Source organism: Caretta caretta, chromosome 2 (assembly GCF_965140235.1).
Source record: "Caretta caretta isolate rCarCar2 chromosome 2, rCarCar1.hap1, whole genome shotgun sequence".
In the NCBI taxonomy this organism is placed as follows: Eukaryota; Metazoa; Chordata; order Testudines; family Cheloniidae; genus Caretta; species Caretta caretta.
Window position 1 is genome coordinate 162,823,933 of NC_134207.1, and position 25,295 is coordinate 162,849,227.

Below are 25,295 nucleotides of genomic sequence, written 5' to 3' on the forward strand. Positions count from 1 at the left end.
TGGGTTACTTTTCAATTATTCCCTTATGCAAAGAAGGAAAAACAATTTACTGTTGAATAGCCTGGAGATTCATCGGTAAGGTATTCACTTACCTGAAATATTTGTTTCAAAGAGAAAAGGGCCCGTCTCAGCTCCCGTCCACTGGAGTTGTAGAGTTTTTCTGAAATAAGGAACAACAAAAAATCCCAACATTAACAAGACTGCCAAAATGAGATGGAGTTAGAGGGGAGCTGGTGAGGAATGGTCGCAGTGTCCATTTACTAAGTAGTACATTCCTCTTAGACTAGCCAACCTTTTTTTTTTCATAGATATAATACCTGTTAATCAAATAGCACAAATAAAATGAGTTAATTATTCATGGCCTGAGTGAAATTTCCCAGAGGAATTTTAGGAAAGGTCACAAGAAAATGAGACTATGAGGATTTTTCAAGTGTAATTGTGTCTATCTAGCTTTCTTTCCTTTTTAAGTTAAATTTAGAGCCTGTGAAAGGTACTGGACTGACAGCAATGAAGACTTCACAGCAGCTGCACTGCAAGCTTCCCCACACTGCCCCAATAATGAGCCTCAATCCTGTCCTGGAAGGATTACTTTTAAGGAACGAGAGTGGACTTCAGTCCTCATACCTATGCAGTCTTTGACCATTGTTCTATGATGGCCAATGATCATGCTAACTAGTGCCAGCTTTATGATTTGGAAAATCAAATGGGAAGTAGACTGAGGACATATCGCTCAGATCCCTCATTTTATGCAGACTACTATCAAGTGGTAGTAAGCTTAGATCGCTACCAATCTATCTACATTTGAACTAGTGACTTAGAAGTAAAAGTATCCACATCCCCATTATCAGTCCTTGAGCCACTGAATCCCCAAGATGTTCCTTTCCTGTGTTCTCATTTTTTGTAATTGGAATACCTTTCTGCAATTGCAATGTATGTGAGGATACTTAATATCAGAAATAGCTGCACAGTTTGTTCTGAGCATAATTCAGAACAATGTTTTTCTCCCTTAATATATATCTCAATCTCTCTCTCTCTATATATATATATATACACACACACACACATATATATAAATGCATAGTCATAGAATAAATAATGAAAAGTGGAAAAAGTCATTAATTTTAGATGGATTCATAGATTCATAAATATTAAGGTCAGAAGGGACCATTATGATTATCTAGTCTGACCTCCTGCACAATGCAGGCCACAGAATCTCACCCACCCACTCCTGCAATAAACCTCTCACCTATGTCTGAGCTACTGAAGTCTTCAAATCGTGGTTTAAAGACTTCAAGGTGCAGAGAATCCTCCAGCAAGTGACCCGTGCCCCATGCTACAGAGGAAGGCGAAAAACCCCCAGGGCCTCTTCCAATCTGCCCTGGAGGAAAATTCCTTCCCAACCCCAAATATGGCAATATGTGTGTATTGAATTAACATATTATGAAGGCAATTAACAAGAGAAACCAACTTCTTTTGGTGACCTTTCAGGATGCTGTTAGCCTCTCCCAAAAGGTATCACATGGAGCATAGGAGCCTAGTCCTGCAAAGGATGGGTATGAAGGATGCTCAATAGCTTTAAAGAGGCACTCAGAGGCTCATGGGATCAAGGATAAAGTAACTGCAGACTGTGGATGTTCCTGTGTGGCAAGATGACACACCATCAGCCAAGTGTATGGAACTGACTTAAATAAATTCTCCTCTCCCCGACACACACACTTCCCTTTGCATATTTTTGTACTACACTAAATACTGTACAAAATTCAATAGCCACATTTTCTTTTCCTCTTTCTGGGAAGGATGCAGAAAAAATAGGCATTTGGGGATTTCTTACATTTTTGCTCAGAGACTTTCCTTTTTCCACATAACTCTAAAAAACTTAATTTGAGAAGACCTGAGGGTTAATGTGAATAAACACCTTCTAGTCCCAACAGTCTCATCCAATCAGAAAATATAACTTCAGCAGTTGTTTATAAGCCTCATAAAGCATTTTGGTCATCCCAAACTGCCTTTGGCTTTGAAGGCAGAACGTGTAGAACTGACCCAACTATTACAGCTGTTACAATCATTCCTCTTCCTTGTAGAGTTTATGGATTTCTGACAAAAACCCTGGAGGAAGGGATTTCACTTAAAACCATAAACTGCAATCTTTAATTGTTCTATCTTAAAAATGTATTGGCATGTATAAGCAGATGACATTTCTTGGCTTGACAAAGAGGAGTCTTGTCAGGAAAGCTTAAAGAATAATAGGGATTTTTTTAAGACCTTGTTTGTTGACTTCACATACTATATAGCACAAAACTATTTCTCTGTGAAATATACCTCCATCTGGCATTTGTTATAACTAATTTCCCTCCATTCATATAAGTCACTGGCATCGCAGAGTGAGGCAAATAAGGCAATGCAGCATCATCCTAATTAAGAGAGGCACCATTTCTTGTAGTGCTGGCAACTTTGTACATAAATATCAACATTTTAAACAATGTCACCTGTGGGCCCTTCCTTACACAAAAGCAATTATTGCCGCAGCCTGGGGTAAATAATCATCATGTATTGTTATGATACTACAATGGTGGCTGCCTCCGCTGGTGCATGCAATTTTTGGTAGTTCTCTGAGAAGAATAAAGTTGAACTATTTACTTGTGTTCTTTTGTTTTCTCTTTTCACAGATGTGGTGTAAAAAAATCTATGGCTCAAGGATAGACAATGTGTCTGTCAGTTGTTCATATGAGACAGAAGTCTGTAACTTCACTTCTGAATATACACCACTTGAGCTAAAGGAGGCTCACCAATAGCTTCTAGCAGTATTAAGGCTTACAGCAGAGGCAGCCAGCTACCACAGGGCAACATAATCCAACACTTGAACAGATCTGACTCCACTTAGAGGGGAGTGAAAGTACATTTTAGATGTGAGCCAGCATGTTGCACCGGCCACGTGTAGCAAACTGGAGAAAAAAACCCCAATTAATGTTCACAGTTCTCTTCACATGTTAAGATGAGCTTGTGTATTTAAACAGATGTAACCTATTCACTCACAATTCCAACTGCTACAGTTTATTCAGGCTAATTTTTACATGCCTTGGCAATACATGGATCTTCTCAAGACTTGGCTCCACCGAGGAATTGTGAAAAATCAGAAACATTTACAGACCCATAATCCAGAAGATAAGTGAAATACTCATATCTTTAAGAGTTATGCTACATTAGAAAATGCCATGGGTTGATTTCTGCATGAAGTAAGAGTGTAATTCACCCTAAGCAGAGAACTCTGTATAAGGCAAGCTTTTCTTTTCCTTGTGGTACTATGCTATTTTCTTCAAGATACACAGAACTTTATCTACAAGATAAACATTTAGGGCTATATACAGCCCTCAAGGCATGGTAGAACTCCTATAAATGTCAAAAGGAATGCGAATGCCACATGTGAGTTAACAGCGTGTTTTGATGCTTATCCCATAAGCTTCATATATGAACAGAGACAGTGCAAACATTAAACTGACAGCAGGATTTGAAAGTCAAGAATAATCAATTGCAGTAATCTCTCTTTGTGTGGTAAACCAGGAATGAAGTGCATTTTTTTTTTACAGTGCTTTCATAAGAATACCAAAGATAATTAAGAAACAAGATAGCAAAAGCTATCTAACAAAACACCCGGGTCACTGGATTGTAATGAACTCGCTACTGTGATGTGTAATGCTACCCCTCTACTGGACAGACTCAGAAATACTCAGCTCTGTGTTTGAATGAGTGTGTCATAATTCAGCCAACAGCTGAGAAGAGTCTCCTGTAACTGAAGTGATAGGTGCCTATAATTCTGAAGCAGAAGCATCCAAATTGTATTCCCGCTGCTACTGCTAATTTCTAACTTCAGGGCCATGCTGACAGCTTTAAAGTCCTAGCTGGCCACGGGTTTGCTATCATATAAAATACTCCATATATAAACACCAACTGTTAACAGGAGACAAGAAGACAGCTTTTGTATGGAGCCTGCTCTGTTAGTAGCCAGTCAAACGATCTTCTTTGAAAGAACGCGGTTTAGTTGAGGATACATACCAGGCAACGTTGGCTAGTAGGGTTAAGGAATATCTTCACTTAAAAGAAAATCCTTGTGAGCTCATGTGAGAGCTGGATCTTGGCTGACACACCAGGGATTGAACCATGGACCCTCCAGAGCTAAAAGAGTGAGCTTGCTACACATTGAATTAATATGCCAAGACGCACAACCAAAGGCTGTAACAGACTCATATCCTCCACAGACTGAGCACAGAAAGGGATTTCATATATTCAGGAACCACAATACCATTAAAATTAAATAAGATAAATTAAGAGCAATAGACACAGTCAGAGGTCTCAAACTCCCTAAATATTAATCGTGCATTTCTGATGCTTATATGGTAATGATTTGCAAAATTGCTTTTAGTTCCTAAATAAAAGAGAGAGCTCGTGGAGGTTCGGAAAGTCAAGATTTTATTAAAGACATTCATCTTGGAGTGATCACACTCAGTAGTTTTGTCAGCTATTACCGCTAGATGGCAGGGATTATTTTTTAAGGGAAAGGAGGCACTATCTGTTAGAGGTCTGCTTGGGCCCAATTTTAAAGCCCAACCTGAACCTGACTAGACCACAGCCAATACAAACCCAAACCACATCCGAGAGTTTCATGTTGTTTTCATTACCGACACAGGGGAAAAACAAGGAAGGAAGGACTCTCTGGCTTAAAATTGCGAACAACAGGGTAAGGGATGGCAGAACTCAGGGGTTGGGGGGAGTGGGAGATAGCACCCCTCAATGGAAATATTGTGGGGCCTGATATGTTTCTGTCCACATGCATCACACTTGCGGGGATGCGGGAGGAGTGCGACCTGTAAGGGCTGGAACAGCACCAGGACTGGACTAGGAAGTACGAACTGGGGTGAATGGTGCCCCAAGACCAGCAGAGGTGGTAAAATGTGGGCTGAGGCGCATCCTGAGGGACAACAGGAGGCCCCAGGAGGGAGCAGAGGAGAGCAAGGGGGAAGCTGAGAGGAAGACAGGGGCAGCGAGGGAGATGGGGGAGACCCCTGGAACAGGGGTGACTCTTGCAGAGCCCGTCCCATCCCTGCCTCCCCCAACACCTGTGCCTGGCTCCTGCTCCCTGCAGGGAGCTCAGCCATCTGGGTAGCCCTGCTACCCGGCTCCCAATATCTCCCAGCTCCGCTTGGGCTCCCAAAGGTTCCAGTCCCCATGATCCTGTCTGATCCCAGCTATAGCATCCCTGGATCCTTCCACCAAATGCCCCCCACCTGCCAGCTTGGAGGACGTTCTTCAGCCAGAGAGAGAAAGGGACCACCTTGGCCCCTGGCACCTGAACCCTGCTACCCTGCTTCGTATTCCCCAGCCTAATCCTGGGCACAGCAGTGGCTGCTCCAATCACTCTGGGTCACATTCTCAGCCCCCACAATAATTCTATTGCCAGGGGACTCATCCTCACCACGTTCATGAGCTACAGTTCAGCACTAGAAACTTATTTTTAAAATGAAAGAGGAGATTCTCAGTTAATCAGGAGTCTCCAGGAGCTGAATCTTTAAATAAAATTTCACATATTGCAAGACTTGTGCTAAAACCAGTAGAGTTGGCAACCCTGGGTCCTTACCTTCAGCATCAGTGTGCTAAGAAAGGGCCACACGGTACAGAAGCAAACTAGTATTACACCCATCCCCTCTAACACCCAGGGTTATTTTAAAACAGCTTTCCTAGACCAAAAATGAAACCAGTGAAAGTGGTTTTCTCTCAGGCGAACACAAACGTCAGTGGATCATTGAAAAGACAACTCTGCTTATTTTACAGATTATTTTACACTGAGAGAGAGCTTGGGAAGGTTCTCGTGCATGACCTTCAAAGGCTTTTTGTTGTAGCATGAAAGGGTTTCATTCTTTTTCCTTTTCGGTGTTCTGAGAAAAATAAAATAAAATAAAAGTAGTAATTTGCCTCTATGTCAGAAGTTCTCAAACTTCATTGCACCATGACCCCCTTCTGACAACAAAAATTACTACACGGCCTCAGGAGCGGGGACCGAAGCCTGAGCCCACCCAAGCCCCACTGTACTAGGTCGGGGATGGTGTGGGAGGGGGGAGGGGAAGGGGAGCAAAGCCCAAGCCAGACAGCTCCAGGCAGGAGCAAAGCTGAAGCTCAAGGGCTTCAGCCCCAAGCAGGGGGCCTGTAAGCCCTTGAGAGCTTCAGCTTTGGCCCTGGGCAGTGTGGCTCAAGCTTCAGCCCCGGGTCCCAGCTTGTCTAAAGCCAACCCTGGTGACCCCATTAAAATGGGGTTGTGACCCACTCTGGGGTCCTGACCCACGGTTTGAGAACCGCCACTCTATGTCATTAATAAAATCTTCAATTTTCCTTAGTATTCGCTAGGAAAATCACATTTTTATTCACAAATTTAAAAAAAATACCTTGGATAAACATAGTCCCAAGTGTAATGCCTGATCTCTGAAGGAAGTACACAACTCCTCCCTTCCCTGTCCATCACACCAGCTGAATTAGGCCCTGGGGTACAGTAATTTATGAAACGTCAGCCTTTTGGGTTACTGGCAAAAGGCAAGCTAACATCTGGCTGAGCACAAATGGGAGTTACTCTGCTTCATTTGCTCCTAACTGAACGACCTCCACATTTCCCATCCATGCCCCTCTTCTCCAAACTCTGATTTCAGAGATGAAACATCTTTCACTACACTCTATATTACATTACATTACCGGGGTCCGCAGCATTGACTCAGTAAAGGACATTTGAAATAGTTCCTGCTAGTCCTTGGTAAAATCCCTGTGCATGAGGTAAGAGTAGCAATATTCTCTGGCTTCCATAAAACACCAAAAATCTGGCTACCACTTAAATTTAAAAATATTATTTCTGAACCTAAAGCAATGAACAACCTGAATATCTGGAAATACATGTATTAGCTACACCTTCATTGGCAGCTAAACACTCTACTGGAATTAAAGGGAACAATTTGAATTTTTCCACAGAAAGAAGAGAGAAAAAACGAAGTCAGGCAATTTTTCTTTTATAGTAGGGAAAACTTAACTCTTGCTGTGAGAGCTGAGTACCGTATAAATATGAAGCCTGATTCACCACCATGCCACTCCTGTTTTACACCAGTGTAATTCTACTTGAATCAACAGCAGTACACAAGCACAAAAGTGGAGTAGCAGCAATGAATCAGGCCCATGCATCCAATCCTGAAGTGCTTCCTCAGGCAACATTCCAACTGACTTCAACAGACTACTGGATTGGGCCCATGGGTGCAAACAGATTCTCAGATCCATAAATTCACTGTATACAACACTGATTAGTGCAACGTGCCATTCTTTCATTGTATGTCAGACAAATTAAAGTGGCACTCTAAGAAAAGACCTGTGATGATGCCAAAAAGGGGCTTTCTTCTTAGTTTTGTTTTTGCCCACAAAAGCCAATAATAAATCTGTTGGCAAGACAATACACTTTCCTTTTACTCCCAGATCCCTACAAAATATATCATTTCAAGAGGGGAATTATTCACAGGCACATTGTCCACTATTACATTAACATAATTGCTGTTTCTGTTGAGGATACTTAGTTTTGTATATTACAAATCTTGGATATTTTTATCTAATCTGTTTATCTATATATAAATTAACAAATTATTACACACTCATTTGTGCAATATTTGTAGTTTGTGAATTTAAGATTTATAGTCTCTCATTAATCTAACAGTAAATGACTAGTATTTGGTGAGGAAATGCAGTTTTTGACAATAAAAACAACAGGCCAAGAACAAATTATAGTAACTCTCTTCAAGCCCACATTGCTGCCAGCACTGATTGATTCCAAAGAATTTTCAGCCTGCTTCACAATGAATGCATGGCAGACTAACAATGAGAATAAAACCTACTTCTACTCATTTTCATTCAGACACAAAACAACTGCTTCATTAATTATCTGGGGGACAGTGTCACCTCCTTAGGTAGAGAGGACAGGGATGTAAAAAACCATGATCCATTAGGCCTGGGTACAAGGAATGCTCTCTCTTGGCATCATTTCCCCATACCCCAATAGAATCTGTTCTTCAGAGACCCTGTGATGTGCAGGATCCGCAGGTGTGGAGGGGGAGGAAAGATAGCCATCAAAGTAGAATTATAAGCCCCTCCCACCTCACCTTGAAACCCATGCCACCTTTGTGCATAAATTAATACTGAACCCTCCCCCATCCCCACAACTCCTTCAGACCCCTACAAAAGCCAAGCTGCCAGGGAGCTGATGGTGAATTCAGGGAGCCAGTGCAGACAGAGGGCATCTGCAGATCTTGGGAGAATTTGTGGATTTAGGGGGTGGAACCACATCAGGGACAGGCTGGGCAGGGGGAGGGAGAACTTCACTTTCCATAATGCAAGAACTACAGGGCAAATCGACACATCTCATCTCAAGAAATTCTCTCTCTATGTTATAGGTCTGCAGTCCTCCCACTGAACGTATCAATTTGGAATAACAGTCTGCTGGGCCTCCCTCAAGGAGACCCCACAGATAGGGATATTCTGTTTTGACAAGGGAGCCTGTATGCGGAAGGATCTCCGTAAAGCCTTTCAATAGCCTCCCTGGGTTCGGAGAGACATCCGAAGTAAGAGATGCTTATCCGAAACCCAAAACGTTTGAGGTCTTCCTGAATATTGTTATTTGTAGGTATTTTTACAATATCAGACAGGGATTGACACAGGGCTACCAGGTCTTCAAATTAAGTTTCACATTAAAAGTAACAAAATTCAACAGAAAGTACATCCATCCTCCAGGAACTGGTGGCAACCTTGATTCCCACCTCCTATACTGACAACTATGTAAACAGAATGAGGTCACTGAATGAAGGGACTAAATGATTTGAAGACAGACAGGAATATGAGTGAAGAGAAAGAGCAATAAAGGGATACTGCAAGAGGACAGACAGAGGAGAAAAATACGGAGCCAGAGGATGAGGAGAAACAGCTATATCAGGGTAGACAAGGAGAAAAGTTGGGGAGGACAGTACAGAAGAGAGACAAGAGGAGATAGCCATCAAATGAGGGAAATAAATGAGAAGACAGAGAGAGATAGATGATGCTGTCAGAAAGCAGAAACTTTTGTGATTCACACACAGGGAGTGCTTGTATTAAGATGAGTAAATTCAGGAATTGGAAAATGGAGGAGAGATAAGGGAGGAGCTGAATCATCTTATCCAAAACTGGAAAGCAAAAGAAAAAAATCTTCACAGGAATGGATCCTTGATCTCTCTACATAATTCCTGCACTTCAAAATGGCTGTCACGCCACCATAAGAATTGGCACCCCAGGCTCATTACCAATGTACAGAAAAAATAAAGTGATACCTACAAGGTCCAATTAGATGTGAAAGATGGATTTTTCCATATATTCTTAGCAACTGGGGTTATCATCTTCCACTACGGAAGCCTGAAGAGATCAAATCAATCCCTCCTCCAATGATTTCTATCAAATTCCTGCTTATTCTGCCTGACTTTATGTGAGTATACATTTGTCATGGATAAATCAATAGAAAGAGTTCCTTCTTTACAAAGCCCTTTAAATTATTACTCCCCTCCCTCCCACACATGCCTCCATACGCACGCTGAACTAGCAGAAAGAACCATTTATAACACTATCCCTAAACACCAAAGCAAATAAATACCAGGGGTTTACAGATTTACAGTAAAAGGATGTGATGAAACACAGTAAGTGTTTATATACTTAAGTGAAATGGGAAGCCTTTGTTTTTCATCTGCTGAGGGTTGGGGGATTGAAGGGGATGTGGAACCTGGAGCTCTCCACACGTCACTCCTGCACCACACTGAGAATAATGAATAATTTTGCAAACTGACAGCGTAACAACTTCCTTTGAGTATTCCCTCTTCTCATTCACCTTTGCGAACTTAGGTCCTGGTTGCTAGTGGAAAATGGAAGGAAGAAAATATAACTGATACCTGTGCTGAGATAGGGCAAGAAGACTGGCTTGGAGAGAGCACTCCTATTTCAGTCCTAGTTTTGTACTCACACCTGAAGTAGAAGTGTTTCTGTGTTCCTTACTCCATGCTGCAGAAGCCTGTCTCAATCTACTCCTGCTGTTGTTCTAGAACAAGTGCAGAGGTGGGAAATGGGCCCAGCATGAAGTGACAATAACAATGGGCTTTGTCCTTAGATGGGTAAGAAAGAACTAGAATTGGACAGTGGAGGTCAGAGTCAATAAACTAAGGCAGAGCACCATATTGACTTTACCAAAAAAAGTAGCAGCAACAGCCTTGGGACAGTTGTGTGGTTCAAATATGCCATCTGTAAGGAATGATAGGCTTATTCAGATTGGCTCCCATAGGACAGGCAAACAGAGTGCAGATGGGAGAGGTTCATTGCCCAAATGCTCCATGGAGCTGGCTTTTGTGGTTGGACTGCAGCTGATGATCTTTCAAAAGTGATCAGAAGGCCAAAGCCACAAATGAGCTTTTCTTTCTCTGCAAACTGAGGAGTAAGAAGAGCAAGGAGAGTGGTGCACTTTCAGATCTCTTCACCTATTTCAACCCACTGCAGCATTTCTTTGAATTTCCAAACTTCTTCCCCTTCCCACATTCACTTACCATTTCTAGTTTTGAAAGCTGCAGTACAAGGGTTCTTCTTACCAGTTATAATTATCACCGGAGACTGTGGGGTTAGGTGAGTACGCGTGTGTCTGGGGGAAAGCTGTACGCAAGTAATGAACATTATAACACACTGACAAAACAAAATGGCAAATACATTACTTGTTATGATACTATCTACACCATGAACAACACAGTACAGCATTGCAATACAGGGAGGCCTAATCTGCTTCAAAACATCACCATTACTGGAAAACAAGTTAAAACTTTGCTCACATATTGAACAACTAAGGATTCCCTGCTTATTCAATGGAGTTACACCAGTGATTAATTTGGCCCTGTGACATGTACTCCTGCAATAATCTATTCATACAGTCCCTCTTCCCTTGAATGCAAAGGAATCAGTACTCTCTTTATGTCTCAAGTGCAGGAGATGGCCCTAGGTTCATTTAAGCTTGGTAATTTAAAAAGAGGGAGATTTAAAAAATATACAAAAATTGTGGTGATTGTTCTTTTGAAAAACTATGTGAATGAAAGAAAGTGTTTGAGAGGGGAAGAGGCAGTGTGGAGTTAAAGTAACAAGGGCATATATTGTAGCAGGATATTATAGAAAGTGGTGATGGAAAAGAATTAAGAGGTCGTCTTGTTCATCTCCCTAATAATGCAAAATTGTTCCCTAGAGAATAATACAGTAGGAAGGCAGTAGTTATCCTAAAACATGGGTTACATAATTCAGGAGAATGAAGCCAGAGAAAATTACTATAAGAAATATAGAACAGCTCATTGTTTTCTTTAGAGATTATTGTAACCAATCTGCGGCTAAAAATATAATTATCCAAAAAACTATGTAAGTCAAGGCAAACCTTTAATGTTTGTTTCAGTTTACAACTCGGTCTCTGAATTGCTGAACTGTACACTAGTATAAGCAAGAGAAATTACATCAGTGCCTCTTGGGTTATGAGAATTTAGCAATCTCATGCTAGATTATTTTTCCGTGTTTTAATTCACTGGGTATTGTGCCAAAATGCTGCCAACTCTTGTTTACTCTATAAATATTACTAAGCCAATGGTGATCTGCAGCTTTAGCATGTTCTCACTAAGAAAATGCAAAACAATCAAGTCACATTTCTGCAGACCTTACAGTTATGATCATATTTTTATTTTTGCTGACAGCTTGGCAAGAAGTAAAATACCTGAGTGTAAAGAGTTGTCTGATTTACGACAACAACTTGGATTCATTCCTGAGCTTCAGGCTCAAACCAAACTTTAGTGGCACAAAAGATGTGCCAAAGTACGTCAGAGGATAAGGGTACCTCCAAAACAAGGAAGGTTCCTATGATTTCTGTCCTTTTTCAGGGAATGTACTAGTTTACCAGGCTAAGCTCCATAGCATCAGCTGCCTTCTCATCAACTGTGCATGTTCTAACACAGTGATTCTCAACCTTTTTGGGCTCAGGCCCCATTTGTAAATGTTTATGACATGTTGCGACCCCATAAATAGTCTGGGGGTGGAGGCCACAGGGTGGCTTTGGTCAGATCCTGGCCCCCAGAGAGGTTGGGATCTGCCCAGCATTCACCCCACAGTGGCAGCTCCTGTGCTGTAGGGCTGGCTGGGCTTGGCTCTCTGCTCCGAGCATTGCAACATCCAGGACTAAAGCGCCACTCAGGTTTTGACCCACCCCCCGACTGACCAACTTTGTGAGTGGAGTTGCAACCTGGCTCACAGGATTGCAGTGTCACTCACTCAAATTTGACCTACCCAGACTCCCAACATCATGATGGCTGGGCCAAACCTGAGTGGCGTTGAGACCCCAGAGTTTGCATACCTGGAGCAGGGAGGTGAGCCCAGCCAGCCCCATGGGACAGGAGCCACAGGAGCTGCCATGCGACCCTTTGAAACATTCTGGAGACCCAGTGTTGGATCCCGACCCACAGGTTAAGAAACCCTGTTCTACCCCACCATCGGGATGCTCGAAAACTCAGACACCCAAGATTAGCACACATAATTGGCGGTCAGCAGTCATCAACCTGCCTGAGAGTAGTTCAGAACCTCAGCATCTTAGCACAGTGTTGTCAACTCTCACAATTTGATCATGACTCCTATGATGCTTGTCTCCAACCATCAGCTGACGGAGTTATGTAATTATGCATGATAATCTTTGCTTACACACACACACACACACACACACACACACACTAAGATTCTAGCCTTCATGGTTGGGAAGAAAAGCTTGAAAACATGACGCATAAAAGATAAAAGGCAAGAGGACAAATAAAAAGATGAAAACTGTATTTTGTTTTTAAACTCTGATAAAATTTAAGCCAAACTCATGATGTGTTGGGATCTGCCTCACAATTTTTGAACACTTGCGCTTGGCAGTTCTGAGTATTCATCAAAAAATCCTGATGTATGAGTAACAGTACATGAACCTGTGGTTGAGAACCACTCCAATCATACAAAAAATATCCTTATTTATTTATATAGTGGTAGCACATAGGAGCCACCAATCATAGATGAAGATCCCATTGTGCTAGGTTCTGTACAAATGCAGAATAATAAGACAGTCCAAAAGAGCTTACAACCTATGGGAAAGAAAAAGGAAATTAACTAACCAGCTTGCTTAAACAACCAACCAAACAACCAAAACTGACATCTCTCTTTATATATAATGGAGCCTTGCTGTGTTTTGGTTTGTATGGAAGAATGACAACTTGTGGAGAAATCTCACACCAGTCTGCCTGCAGTATGTGCTTCATTATTACAAGTAATGCACCACCACTTAAACCGCATTTTGAATAAATTATATAAGTCAAATTCAGACAAATGTATTAGTGGAGGGAGGAAAGGGTATGCGGGAATCTGAAACACAGGAGAAAAAAGTTACATTTCACGGAAAGACCAAACCACACTTGTATTAATTTAACAGAAACTGGTGTCCAACAACATGAAAGAAATAATGAAATATCACAGATGTATGAACAAATGGAGAGAATGTGGTGCAAATGGATTAAACAGATGTCAAAACACCTTTTGGTAAGCAAAGTTCCCCCCTGCTCTGAACAATAAAACTGATAGTTGTGAAGAAAAAAATGCATCATCCTGAAGACCGAAAGGCAGGAATTTTGATATTTTATCTTCATCACACTACAAGAATTTAAAAGTAAAGAAGAGGGCAGAATTTCTTCGACAGTTATTTTTATTATTATTATTTGTATCGCGGTAGCAATAGGAGCCCCAGTTATGCTAGGATTTCTTCAACTGGTTTGAACCCACCATAAAATTAACTCACAAAAACAATGTGTCAGGCTCAGGAAGTTTAGATAGGCCTTAGGGTGCTAAATCTTCTTATATTCTTCTCATAAAAAATTGAGGGAAGTTGTTTGCATTTGTTGTTGTTTGTATGTTTTCTTCCACTTCCACAGCTGCCACAGTTATCATCAGTGGAGATTCCCAAATACAGCCCACTAGGATTAAGAGAGAGGGAGCAGCTGGCCAGGTGCTATCTCCGAGGGACCCACACTTTTGGAATTCCTCACCTTTTCACGCTAAATAAAAAGGAGCCTGGGATTTCAGGAAGCTTGGTATGATGATGGCTGGCGCTCCATCCTATTGCTGTTCAGGGCAGAAAGATTTTTTGTTGGTTGTTTGGTTGGTTGTTTTCTGGTTTGGAGGCAAGGAGGCAGCCAGTTCTCAGTTAGTTGTTTGGCTTTCTTTTTAACATATGTAAAAATCATTTTGAGCTAGGAATTTTTCTTATGTAAATTTGAGAGAAAGAAAATGTCAGAGCTGTTGTTTTAATTCCACCTGCAGATATAAATAAATATATTGTGCCAATTTTTTTCCTCTCTTTTACACTTGCATAACCTACTGATGTCAGTGGGGTTGTATGGGTGTAACAGAATTTGTTCCATATATCCTTAAATTTCTGCATCAGTGGAACTTAAGTGGCGCACAGGCTTGTGCCTGACCCTCGGCATGTGGAGGAATTCCACCCATAATGAAAAACATCAGATACTAAAATACTTTAGTCTCACAACCCAGCCGAACATAATACTCTATAATATAATATGATCAATATCATAGACTGAGGCTGAGAGGAGAGATGACCTAGTAGTAAGGGTGCTAGCCTAGGACTCAAAAGACCCATGTTCAATTCTCTATTCCACCAGACTTCCTGTGAGACCCTAAGCAATTATATTTTCAACATATTTATGGTATGATGGTTATATTTAGTATAGCATTCCAGAGATTTCTATTGTATAGTGTATTTAATAATATTTTGCCTGTAGTCAATCTGTGCCTCTATTCCACAGCTGTAAAATGGGGGTAGTAGTACTCTGCTACTTCACAGGAATGTTGAGAGGTTACATACATTTGAAGATTGTGAGGTGCTCAGATACTAAGGTAATGGGACCATATAAGTACCAATGATGTACAGTAAGGTTTCAGTCTGCTGTATTCCTCTGTAAGTATTCTCATAAAAAAACCCAAACTATTTCACACTAAGAATCAACAGTGAGTATTAACTGAGAGGCTCTGTCAAAAATTTGGAGAAAATATGGGGGCCCTATTCAGGGTGGAATAAACGGCAGCCTTAGAATCTTATTTCCTGCTTAATATTAACCTTATCTTATTATTTCCTAATTGAACTATGAAAATATAATAATAAAATAATTCTCTCTATATATAGAGTCTATTCTAATCATGAAAGTCAGAGTTCATTAAAATAATTGCCATCAATGTCTATCAATATCTATTACAATTGTAAGTTAATTCAAATCTAATTAAACTTAATTAAATATAACTCTAATGATGGTAATTTGGAGGTCTACACAATGGTTCTCAAGCAGGGGCACATGTACCCCTGAGGGTACTCTGAGGTCTTCCGGGGGGTAAATAAACACATCTAAATTTTGCCTAGTTTTACAACAGGCTACACAAAAAGCACAAGCGAAGTCAGTACAAACTAAATTTCATAGACAATAATTAGTTTATACGGCTACTGTACACCAGTGGTTCTCAAACTAAGGGCACGGGCCGAGGGATGTGCTGGCCGCCCTTCCCACAGCCCCCATTGGCCTGGAGCGGCAAACCACAGCCAGTGGGATCTGCGATCGGCCGAACCTGTGGACGCAGCAGGTAAACAAACCAGCCCGGCCAGCCAGGGGCTTTCCCTGAACAAGCGGTGCCCCTAGTTTGAGAACCACCGCTATACACTGAAACCTAAGTACAATATTTACATTCCAATTATTTATTTTATAATTATATGGTAAAAATGAGAAAGTAAGCAATTTTTCAGTAATAGTGTGCTATGACACTTTTGTATTTTTATGTCTGATATTGCATGTTTTTAAGCAAGGTGAAACTTGGGGGTACACAAGACAAATCATACTCTTAAAGGGTGTATAGTAGTCTGGAAAGACTGAGAGCCACTGGTCTAGAACATATGCAGCTTTGCAGGAACAAAACAGATATGTAAACGTATTTGTAACTTGGTATTAGAATAAGATGGTTAGTTTTACATGTTGGGTGTCTGGTTCTAGAAACTGAGCTAGGGCTGCCCACTGTAATTCCTTTCTTTGAGCAAGTAAAACGCTCAAAAATCTCTTGTAGGCCAAACACAGTGAAAAGGAAGAGTAATCAAAAGCCCATTATGTCCTCAAATTTACAACCTGTGAGCTGTCAAACCGTATGGGTGTTGAGGTGGGAATTATTTACTCAGTTGTGGCACACACCATACCAGAACTCCACTGCCTTCCTGATGCAACAAGGTACTGCTGAATCCTTCAGTGATTAAACAAACTTTTCCACAAGCCACTTGGGATGTTTATTTACAGCCCTCTGAAATGCTAATCTGTGCTTCTTCACTTAACTTTCAAGAAAAAGAAAAAAGGAAGAAACCATCTGAATTTGTTCAATGAAGGAAAAAACAGTCTGGGATCACCACTCCGGGGAGTCAATTGATAAACATTTCTCTTGCTAGATTTCCTTAGGAGCAGGACGACTGAATGGTTCCATTAGACAATGAACACTGTATCTATACTTCAGTATGCAACATGTAGAAGTCAACAGAAAATAAAACCCTGTTACTTTGGTTTATTTAGTGAAGGGTGTCAGCACCTTGATAAAGTATGTGTGTGCACACACGTGCCATTTATGTCAGGACGCTCCCTATAAAACCAAAGGTTTGTTTATATTTATGAACAGTACAGCTATACAAATTTACTCCAGTATGAAGGCTGGTGGACAAGATTTCAACCTGGAAAAAGAGTAGTCTCCACTAAAAAGAAAAAAAAAAAGTGCAGTTCAGCTTTTATATATATGGGCATGACCTTCAAAATTCCATTCACTTCAGGTAGTTAATCCTGATTTACACCAATACAAAATTCAGTGGTCTTGAATTTTACATGTTAAGAATTGTATATGTAGAAACTACATATTTCAAGGACTGCAAATACACACTTGTGACAACTAATGAATTACAGCTTTTAATTTTCTTACTGGTCACATAATACTGGTCAATAATATTGCTGTGAGTAACTTGCATCATAGTGACAAAACTATTTTTTTCCCAAAGGTAACCTTAACACATGTAGTTTTTCTTCTCTCTCTCTTCACATTAGTGTGAGGCACAAGCAAAGAGTGGTAGGCCCCAGACTTTGGAAGTCACAACATACATACTTAAGTAACCTGCACTCGGTAATCCCGATCACAGTAACCTCAACTGGAAAACGTAACTAAACATTCAATGTTATTAATTCATATGCACATATTTAATTAATTCCATAAATAGGCATTTTTCATTCGCCACCTACTGTCAGAATGATTCACCAAAAATTAATGAACTGGACATATTGTGCAGTGTTGTAGCCCTGTCAATCCCAGAATATTAGAATAGGGGGATCAGACAGAAATAGGGGTATCAGACAGAAAAAAATCAGGACGGGGGTGAGGAGTAATAGGTGCTGTAGGGAGCCAGGGTGGCTCCCCTCCGAACCAGAGGGTAAAGAGCCACCTTTGCAGCCTGAGTGGGCGGGGCCAGGCCAAGCTTCCGCCAATCCCCGGAAGGGGAAGGGTGGGACAGGAAGTACAAAGGGCGGGGCCCTCTGCCCAGTGAGGAGAGCACTAGGGAGGGAGGGAGACACAGGCTGCTCCCTCACAATCCTGCTGCTGACCCAGGCGAAGCCCTGGTCAAGGAGGAGCCTGACCGGGAGGAAGGCCTGTGGCAACCAGGGCTGCCAGCCGTTGAATACCCAGAGGACCTGGAGGGGCCTGACGGCAGCCCGGGCCAGCGTGAGTCCGATACCGAGGGGGAGTGGGAGTGGCCCGCAGCGGACTACCCGGAGGAGATGGAGGGACCGGAGCGACCCGCCTGAGAGACCGGGTAGGAAGTAGCCCAGGAGCCAAACTACACAGTGGGGTGGGTGTGTTTGGTCAGCGGGCGCAGACGGCCCCGCTGACCCAGCGGCGGGACTTTCGCCTCCTGCCATGGCCAGGGCCCTGGACTGGAACGCAGTGGAGTTGGGTGGGCCTGCGTTCCCCTACCCCGGCGCTTCCCGGCTGGAGGGGCGCGCTACTGACTCCGGCCGGCACACCTTCCCCACTAATTCCCCAACGCCCGGAAGGTCTGGCTGAGGCCTGCCATGGAGACCATAGCTCTCTATCGCCCCTAGGGGCTCGGAGGACAGACACCTGCCACAGGTGCCTATATAAGAAAAAGCCCCTAATATCAGGACTGTCCCTATAAAATCGGGACATTGGTCACCCTATATTAGAGAGACCAGGTGAGTGAGGTAATATCTTTTATTGGACCAACTCTGTTGGTGAGGGAGACAAGCTTTCAAGCTACACAGAGCTCTTCTTCAGGTTTGGGAAACCATACTCATGGAAAGCCTACACTTAAAATGCTGCAATGGCAGAGCTGCACCGATGTAGCTATGCTGTTGTGGTGCTTAAGTTAAGATGCTTCTGCACCAATGAGAGAGAGCTCTCCATTGCCTCGCATTTGTGTCCTCAAAATCATGAGTGGAAACCAGTGAAGTAGCTTGTACTAGGCGTAATGAAGGCCAGAAGCTAGGTGTAAAGTGCACTTTAAGTCTGTTAGTATGCTGTAGGCTTGTATTCATGCACTTTGAGTATACTTGAAGTATACTAAATGTGGGTTCCCTTTTCCATAAGGGATTCACTTCCGGTGTTCAGTGTAGATCACTGACCAGTCTCTGAAACAACTCTTTTAGTGTTACATGCTCTGAAGACTATTTATACTGCGTGCAGCATGTCAGTGCTTCTGGCTCTTCTGTTCCACGCTTCTTGGTCACACAGCTACTTCGTTTTTGTCCCCTTTGCAGCCTTGCAGAGTTAAATGTGCAATTCACACATTGAATCACAAACAAGATTTCTTCACCCTCGAGCACAACACAGCTACCAGAAGCAGGAGTTTGGCTTGGTATCCCCAAGAAAAGGGGCAACGTTTCTCATTAAAAGAGTGAAAAATACACTCCAGTTAGTGTTCTTATTTTTAAGAACATACAAATATGATGCTTAGTATCTTTTATCCAAATCTGTAGTTGGTTTGATATTTTTTCTGGTTACCCTTCTCTCACACATCTCAGCTGAAGTCCAGTCTCTGTGGCTGCTAAACTAGTCTAATGAGTAGTTCATGACTCCAGCAGATATTTCTAGTTTTAAGACCATTAGGAACTTTATGGGCCTTTTTTTAAGTCTTTCTCCCAGCAATGGGATTTCTAATGGGAACTTAAAACTAATTTAATAGGTCAATAAAATGCTGCACTTTTTTCCTTTTTAGACTCCATATTTGTGATATCAAACACTTAAATACTGAACTCTATTTCAGAGCCTCAAAACTTCAGACAAAAGCATAATCAAAGGTAAAGCTGGCTGACTAGATGCTTGACTTTAAGTTTTCCAGCTTCCCCCTCAGAAACATTTTTTACTCATTATTATTTGTCCTGATTGGCATTTTTTATTCCATATTGCACTTTGGTCATAAGAAATACAGGACTTTGGGCTTCCAAAACATCCTAATCCAAGGTAATATCAGTTTCACAAAATCTTATTAAAGTTATTGGAAAGTGAAACCTACAATTAACTCCTCATAAATTTCCTTTTTCTTTCCTTCTTTCTCCCTTTTCTACCATTCAGTATTGGTAATTTAGTGCTGGAATTGAAATCACTGCCATTGTCCAAACCGTCTAGGATCACAGAGCCCTGAAATGTGATGATTAGGGCTGGCTGTCAAGTCCGTCATGAAATAAAACCCCAGGAAGAACATGGACCCTGAATATTTATGTGCACATTTTCCATAGATCAAAGTTTTTCTCATTATTTGTTCACAGAGTGTTGACAGCATGTAATTATTCCTATTGGAAAGAATTAGAGTGTATCAGGTGATTCAACTGATCTGTTATTATCTACCTAGCACGGTACACTGTTATACTCACTCTATGCAGATGTCTGACAATATATAATATGCCTTAGAAAGCTACTAGGAAAGACAGCAACCTACAGACAGCCAAAAGTTAGTCACTCAAACCAACTCATTCTTGAGATTTTGTTGCTCAGATACGAATAAATTGCATATGCCCTGTGGTAAAGGTTTATAACTACTTGAAGCGATGAGACGTTTTTAGAGAGGTGATGAGCCATCTTCAGAGAGGCTAACTGAGGGTGGCATGCACACACCCGTAGCAAGAGATACGTCCTCCAGAAATTACATTACTCAAAAGAGGTTACTGTTTCAACTAAACTCAAAATATCCTCTTTTGAACTTCATAGGCAGGGTATGATGGCACTAAATGCCAACACACATGCAGCAGTACTGGCTGGAAGGAGTCCACAGGACATTAAGTGTGGCTGGAATGAATGAAAGGGAAGGATAAATCTTGTTGTAGGTGGTTATACAAAGAGAGTTAATCCTTTGACTTGTCAAACCTATCCTCAAATTTCTCCTTTCACCTTCCCCGTAAATGAATCAATGTTCACTGACGTCTACCAAGTACCTTAACAGGAAAAAGGTTTCACCGTCATGCAGGATTCCCTATGGTCAGGTCTTGCTAATTTTGTCCAGCGGAAAGGACTGTCAATCCTACTATGGGAGTCTAGGCCAAGTAATTCACTGAGGTCACAAACTCACAATTCATACTTCAGTCACAAAAAATAGCAATCTTAGTCCTAAATGCATCAATTTCCATGTATTCTTGAACCACAAAACCAGCTCAGTGAAATACTAAGAGTCTGACTGAAGAGAGAGCACAAGACAGTCACTAAAATGACATCTTCATCGAGCAGTCATACTCATCTTCCATGACTGTCATTGAGAAAAATAGCATGCCTGTTTCAGTCTATCGTTTATACAGCTAAGTTATTTTACTGAAAACTTTGCATGAAGATTCAGTCTCTTCTTAGAGTGAAATTTCTTGTTTGCCTGGAATGGCATTGCAAGAGAGTGTGATAATTGGCTCTTTACATTCCAGTAGTGCCCAAAATGTGCTAGGTTCTGTACACATATACAGGTAGATAAAGTCCCTGCCCGTTTATAATCTTAAATTATCTCAGCGTCTCCTCCAAAGGCTGTCTCCACCCTTTCAAGGCAGCGTGTGGGGGGCTCACGACCTACATGTGGTAGGGGGCCCCCACAAGACCAGTGGTCCCTTTGGATGCTGCTGTCTTGGAGGTGACCCTGGGACAGATCACTGCATATGTCGTTGTCCAATCACACACTATAATGGAAGAAGTTCAGGTTCTGAAATCTAAGATCCGGCACCAACAGAGTTAAGGGGCTGTATGAATGAGTCCATATTCCAAAGGAGCCCTGGCTAAAATTTCCCCACTACTGTATTAATTCTTGATGCCTTCTGCCTTCCCAGGGGGACAGGCCCCACACCTCTGGGAGGTCTGGCTTCTCCTCTACCACTCTGTGTTGATTTACAACAGTTTCCATGATTAGAACAGCACAGCTTGTAATTGCTGCTAAACTAACATAGGGAGACCTCTCCCACAGGGATTAAAATGATCTACCAGTAGTTCTTTGTATTTTCAGCAGTCTATATGACAACACCAGGAATGAAATGTGGAACACAATAATAATTCTATGACAAATCCTCTCAATATTTGTCTCTCGTGAGCTATTCATTAAAAATTGATTTAACTTGAAGTCTGTGGTATTTCAATTTAGGTCAATTAAGAAAATTGTTTAAAAAAACCATACAGTCAATGTGGTAGCAGATATAAAATCCCTTTTGTGTTATAATGGGGGCAGCTACATAAGGCTAGGAAAGACCCTCTGAGAGTTTCACAATGATTAGGACCATTGGAACAAGTAGTAGTATGTAATTTCATACAAATAGGCTCTGTTCTCCTTCAGATGTTCAGCTGATATTATGCACATCTATATTATTTACAGTTAAAGGGAATTATATGTTCATCCACTCCGCTCATGAAGAGGGAGACTCCACAAGTTTTACTGGCATTATTTAAATTTGCAGTGAGAACAACTGTTCACAACAAAGCTTGTTAGCTAGAAAATGGCATAAAACAAAGCTGAAGGAAGTATGAGCTGAATAATCATTCAAAAGTAGTTTTTGTTTTGTACATCAGTTCCATGTTAGTAAGAGTGAAGGAGTAACATGCCACATAAGGCCAGGCAAAGTGCAGGAAGGAACTACATTGCTCTTCCAGTTCACCCCAGTTCATTCCTGACTTGTAGCTAAATTGTAGCTGCTACTGTGATGGACTTCTGCTCAGAATGAGAAGCTGTGCCTTATGTTATAGTGGTTTTGTGAAGCACAAAAACATACTGTAGGAATAAGGCTGACATCCCAAGCCCATTTGCACTTCCAAACCTAGGTGAGAGTTTAAAATTGGGTTTCCTGAAATAAAAATCCAACAACGTTTAAAATTCCAATTTAGGGCCTAATATCACTCCCCCGATGTGGAAGTTTTGTCATTATGTTCAGCATCGGGCCCTAAAATACAAGTCTTGTGTTACCCCACCTATCCCCTTTGCCTGCACAGCATTGTGCTGTACAGTATTCCTTACAGCGGTTTGTGCAGTCTTGTTTTAAATGACGGGGGTTCCTTTATACTTCTTGGCATATTATTCCACAGACCATAACATCTCACTATTAGGAAAACTTTCCTGACATTTAACCTCAATTTTCCTTTGTTCAATTTCATCCCCTTGCTTCTAGCTACACACTTGGACCACTCTCTCCCTCTTTGGTTTTTATTCCCTTCCTATTCTGTGTACAATCATTTTACATTTCCTGGTTCTAAAAATCTGTATCTCATTTGGCAATAGCTATTTTCCACATCCCTCAGAAGTTACTGGCAAGATGATTTTCCATCTGTTAAATTTTTAAATTTACATGTTTGGTTTCTGCAAATCATTCCCTTGGACATGCCAACAAATTTAGATGAATTCTGTTCTTCAAACAAGAAACAGTTTGTGCTACAAACCCTGCTTATGTTTTTGAAGCATTTAAAATAATTTCAGGTCTCAGGATTTTTAAATATACTGTAGCTTTTTATATTTCCCATACTTCAGGGGAAACAAAAGATTCTTCTAGAGCTCATTTAGGTGTTGCTTGATAGTGCCTGTTAGTATTTCCTGGTGTCACAGTTCAGGGCAACTGCACTTGTATTCACCTTTTATGGGACACCCACTCTAGGTTCCTGGCTTCCTTTCTTGGGTGGACACCTGTAAGTCTTTCCCTTCTGACCGGAGTATTTCCACACTGCACAGCACCCTGCCTAAACTGTGAATTTCTCCACCAAGTCAGGCTGCTACAGCAGGACTGCTTTGCTTTCTTCTCAGAGGCTATAAGCAATGCAATTGCTAGGGTTGCCAACCCTAAAAGCGTTACAGAGAACACATAAAAACGACAATAAAAGAACTTATATGCATGCTAATAAGCTTATCAGAGATCATGCCCCCCCCCCTCCACTAAGGCTATGGTCAACATCAGTCCTTCCAACCCTTCCAGGCTGAGAGCCATTGAACCAAACTGTAAACTCTGTATATGATGGAAACAACTTCAAGCCAGGGATTCCAGCAACTATGAACCCTTCCCTAAGGATTGAGCCTCCCCATCCCCTCCTGCCCCTTGGACAGAAGATCCTATTCATTTGCTGGATCAGAAAGAAGCCCTGAGACCGTTTTAATGTAGGCTACTTAACCAAAAGCCCTTTATTTCTTTGTTGGTCCCCAGAGAATCCAGCTTAACCAGAATATGCAAACTTCTCCAGGTGGTGGTAGCTCTGTGGAGGTATGTGAATTTGTCTAACCTCACACCACAGTTCTTAGTTCCCGGAAGGGCTGTGGGATCCCTCCTCCATGAAATTACATACAAACCCTGACCCACAGTGATACATAAGATTAATTCACTAAGGTTTAATTTCATTCAGTAAGGTCTGTCCAGGATATTGCCATATCTGTCACACCTGGGTCTTTCGAATTCAGTCACTCTCACTGTACTGGATTAAAAAGAAATTGGGGAAATATTGAAAGAAATCAAACTTTTTTTTAAATATGGGGAAGATTTGTTGCCTTTTTCCAATGCTTTCTGTTAAACCTGCCATGAAACAGGAGTCTTGTGAAACTACATTAAAAACTGTAAAATGCTGAGGCCCTCAAGTAGAAAACACTGTACACAACGAAAAATTATTATTACTAAAATGAGTACTCTTTTCCACTCTTCACTAGATATTGAGCCTTGTTCTGCATTTAGGCTCTGATTCGACAAAGCACCTAAGCACATGCTTAAGTCCATCCCTACTCATAAAAGCATTTAGACACATGTTTAATATTTAAAAAAGAAAAGGAGTACTTGTGGCACCTTAGAGACTAACGAATTTATTTGAGCATAAGTTGTCGTGAGCTACAACTCACTTCATTGGATGCATTCAGTGGAAAATACAGTGGGGAAATTTATATACATAGAGAACATGAAACAATGGGTGTTACCATACACACTGTAACCAGAATGATCACTTAAGGTGAGCTATTACCAGCAGGAGGTGGGGGGGGATCCTTTTGTAGTGATAATCAAGGTGGGCCATTTCCAGCAGTTGACAAGAACCTCTGAGGAACGGTGCGGGCTGGGGGGAAATAGTTTTACTTTGTGTAATGACCCATCCACTCCCAGTCTCTATTCAAGCCTAAGTTAATTGTATCCAGTTTGCAAATTAATTCCAATTCAGCAGTCTCTTGTTGGAGTCTGTTTCTGAAGTTTTTTATGTTGAAGAATTGCAACTTTTAGGTCTGTAATCAAGTGACCAAAGAGATTGAAGTGTTCTCCGACTGGTTTTTGAATGTTATAATTCTTGACATCTGATTTGTGTCCATTTATTCATTTAGTCATAGAGACTCTCCAGTTTGACCAATGTACATGGCAGAGGGGCATTGCTGGCACATGATGGCATATATCACATTGGTAGATGTGCAGGTGAACAAGCCTCTGATAGTGTGGCTGATGTGATTAGGCCTTATGATGGTGTCCTCTGAATAGATATGTGGACACAGTTGGCAACGGGCTTTGTTGCAAGGATAGGCTCCTGGGTTAGTGGTTCTGGTGTGTGGTTGCTGGTGAGTATTGCTTCAGGTCGGGGGGCTGTCTGTAAGCAAGGACTGGCCTGCCTCCCAAGATCTGTGA

The 25,295-nt window shown here is 41.5% G+C and overlaps 1 protein-coding gene across 10 annotated transcripts in view; it reads right to left on the minus strand.

The window, feature by feature from the left end:
- Window positions 1-25,295, minus strand: part of FHOD3 (formin homology 2 domain containing 3) — a 611,695-nt gene that overhangs the window by 320,799 nt on the left and 265,601 nt on the right. For all 10 annotated transcript variants that reach the window (XM_075125568.1, XM_075125567.1, XM_075125566.1 and 7 more), the window contains exon 4: window positions 93-160. In XM_075125568.1, coding sequence (XP_074981669.1) covers window positions 93-160 — 68 coding nt within the window. The remainder of the gene's footprint in view (window positions 1-92; window positions 161-25,295) is intronic.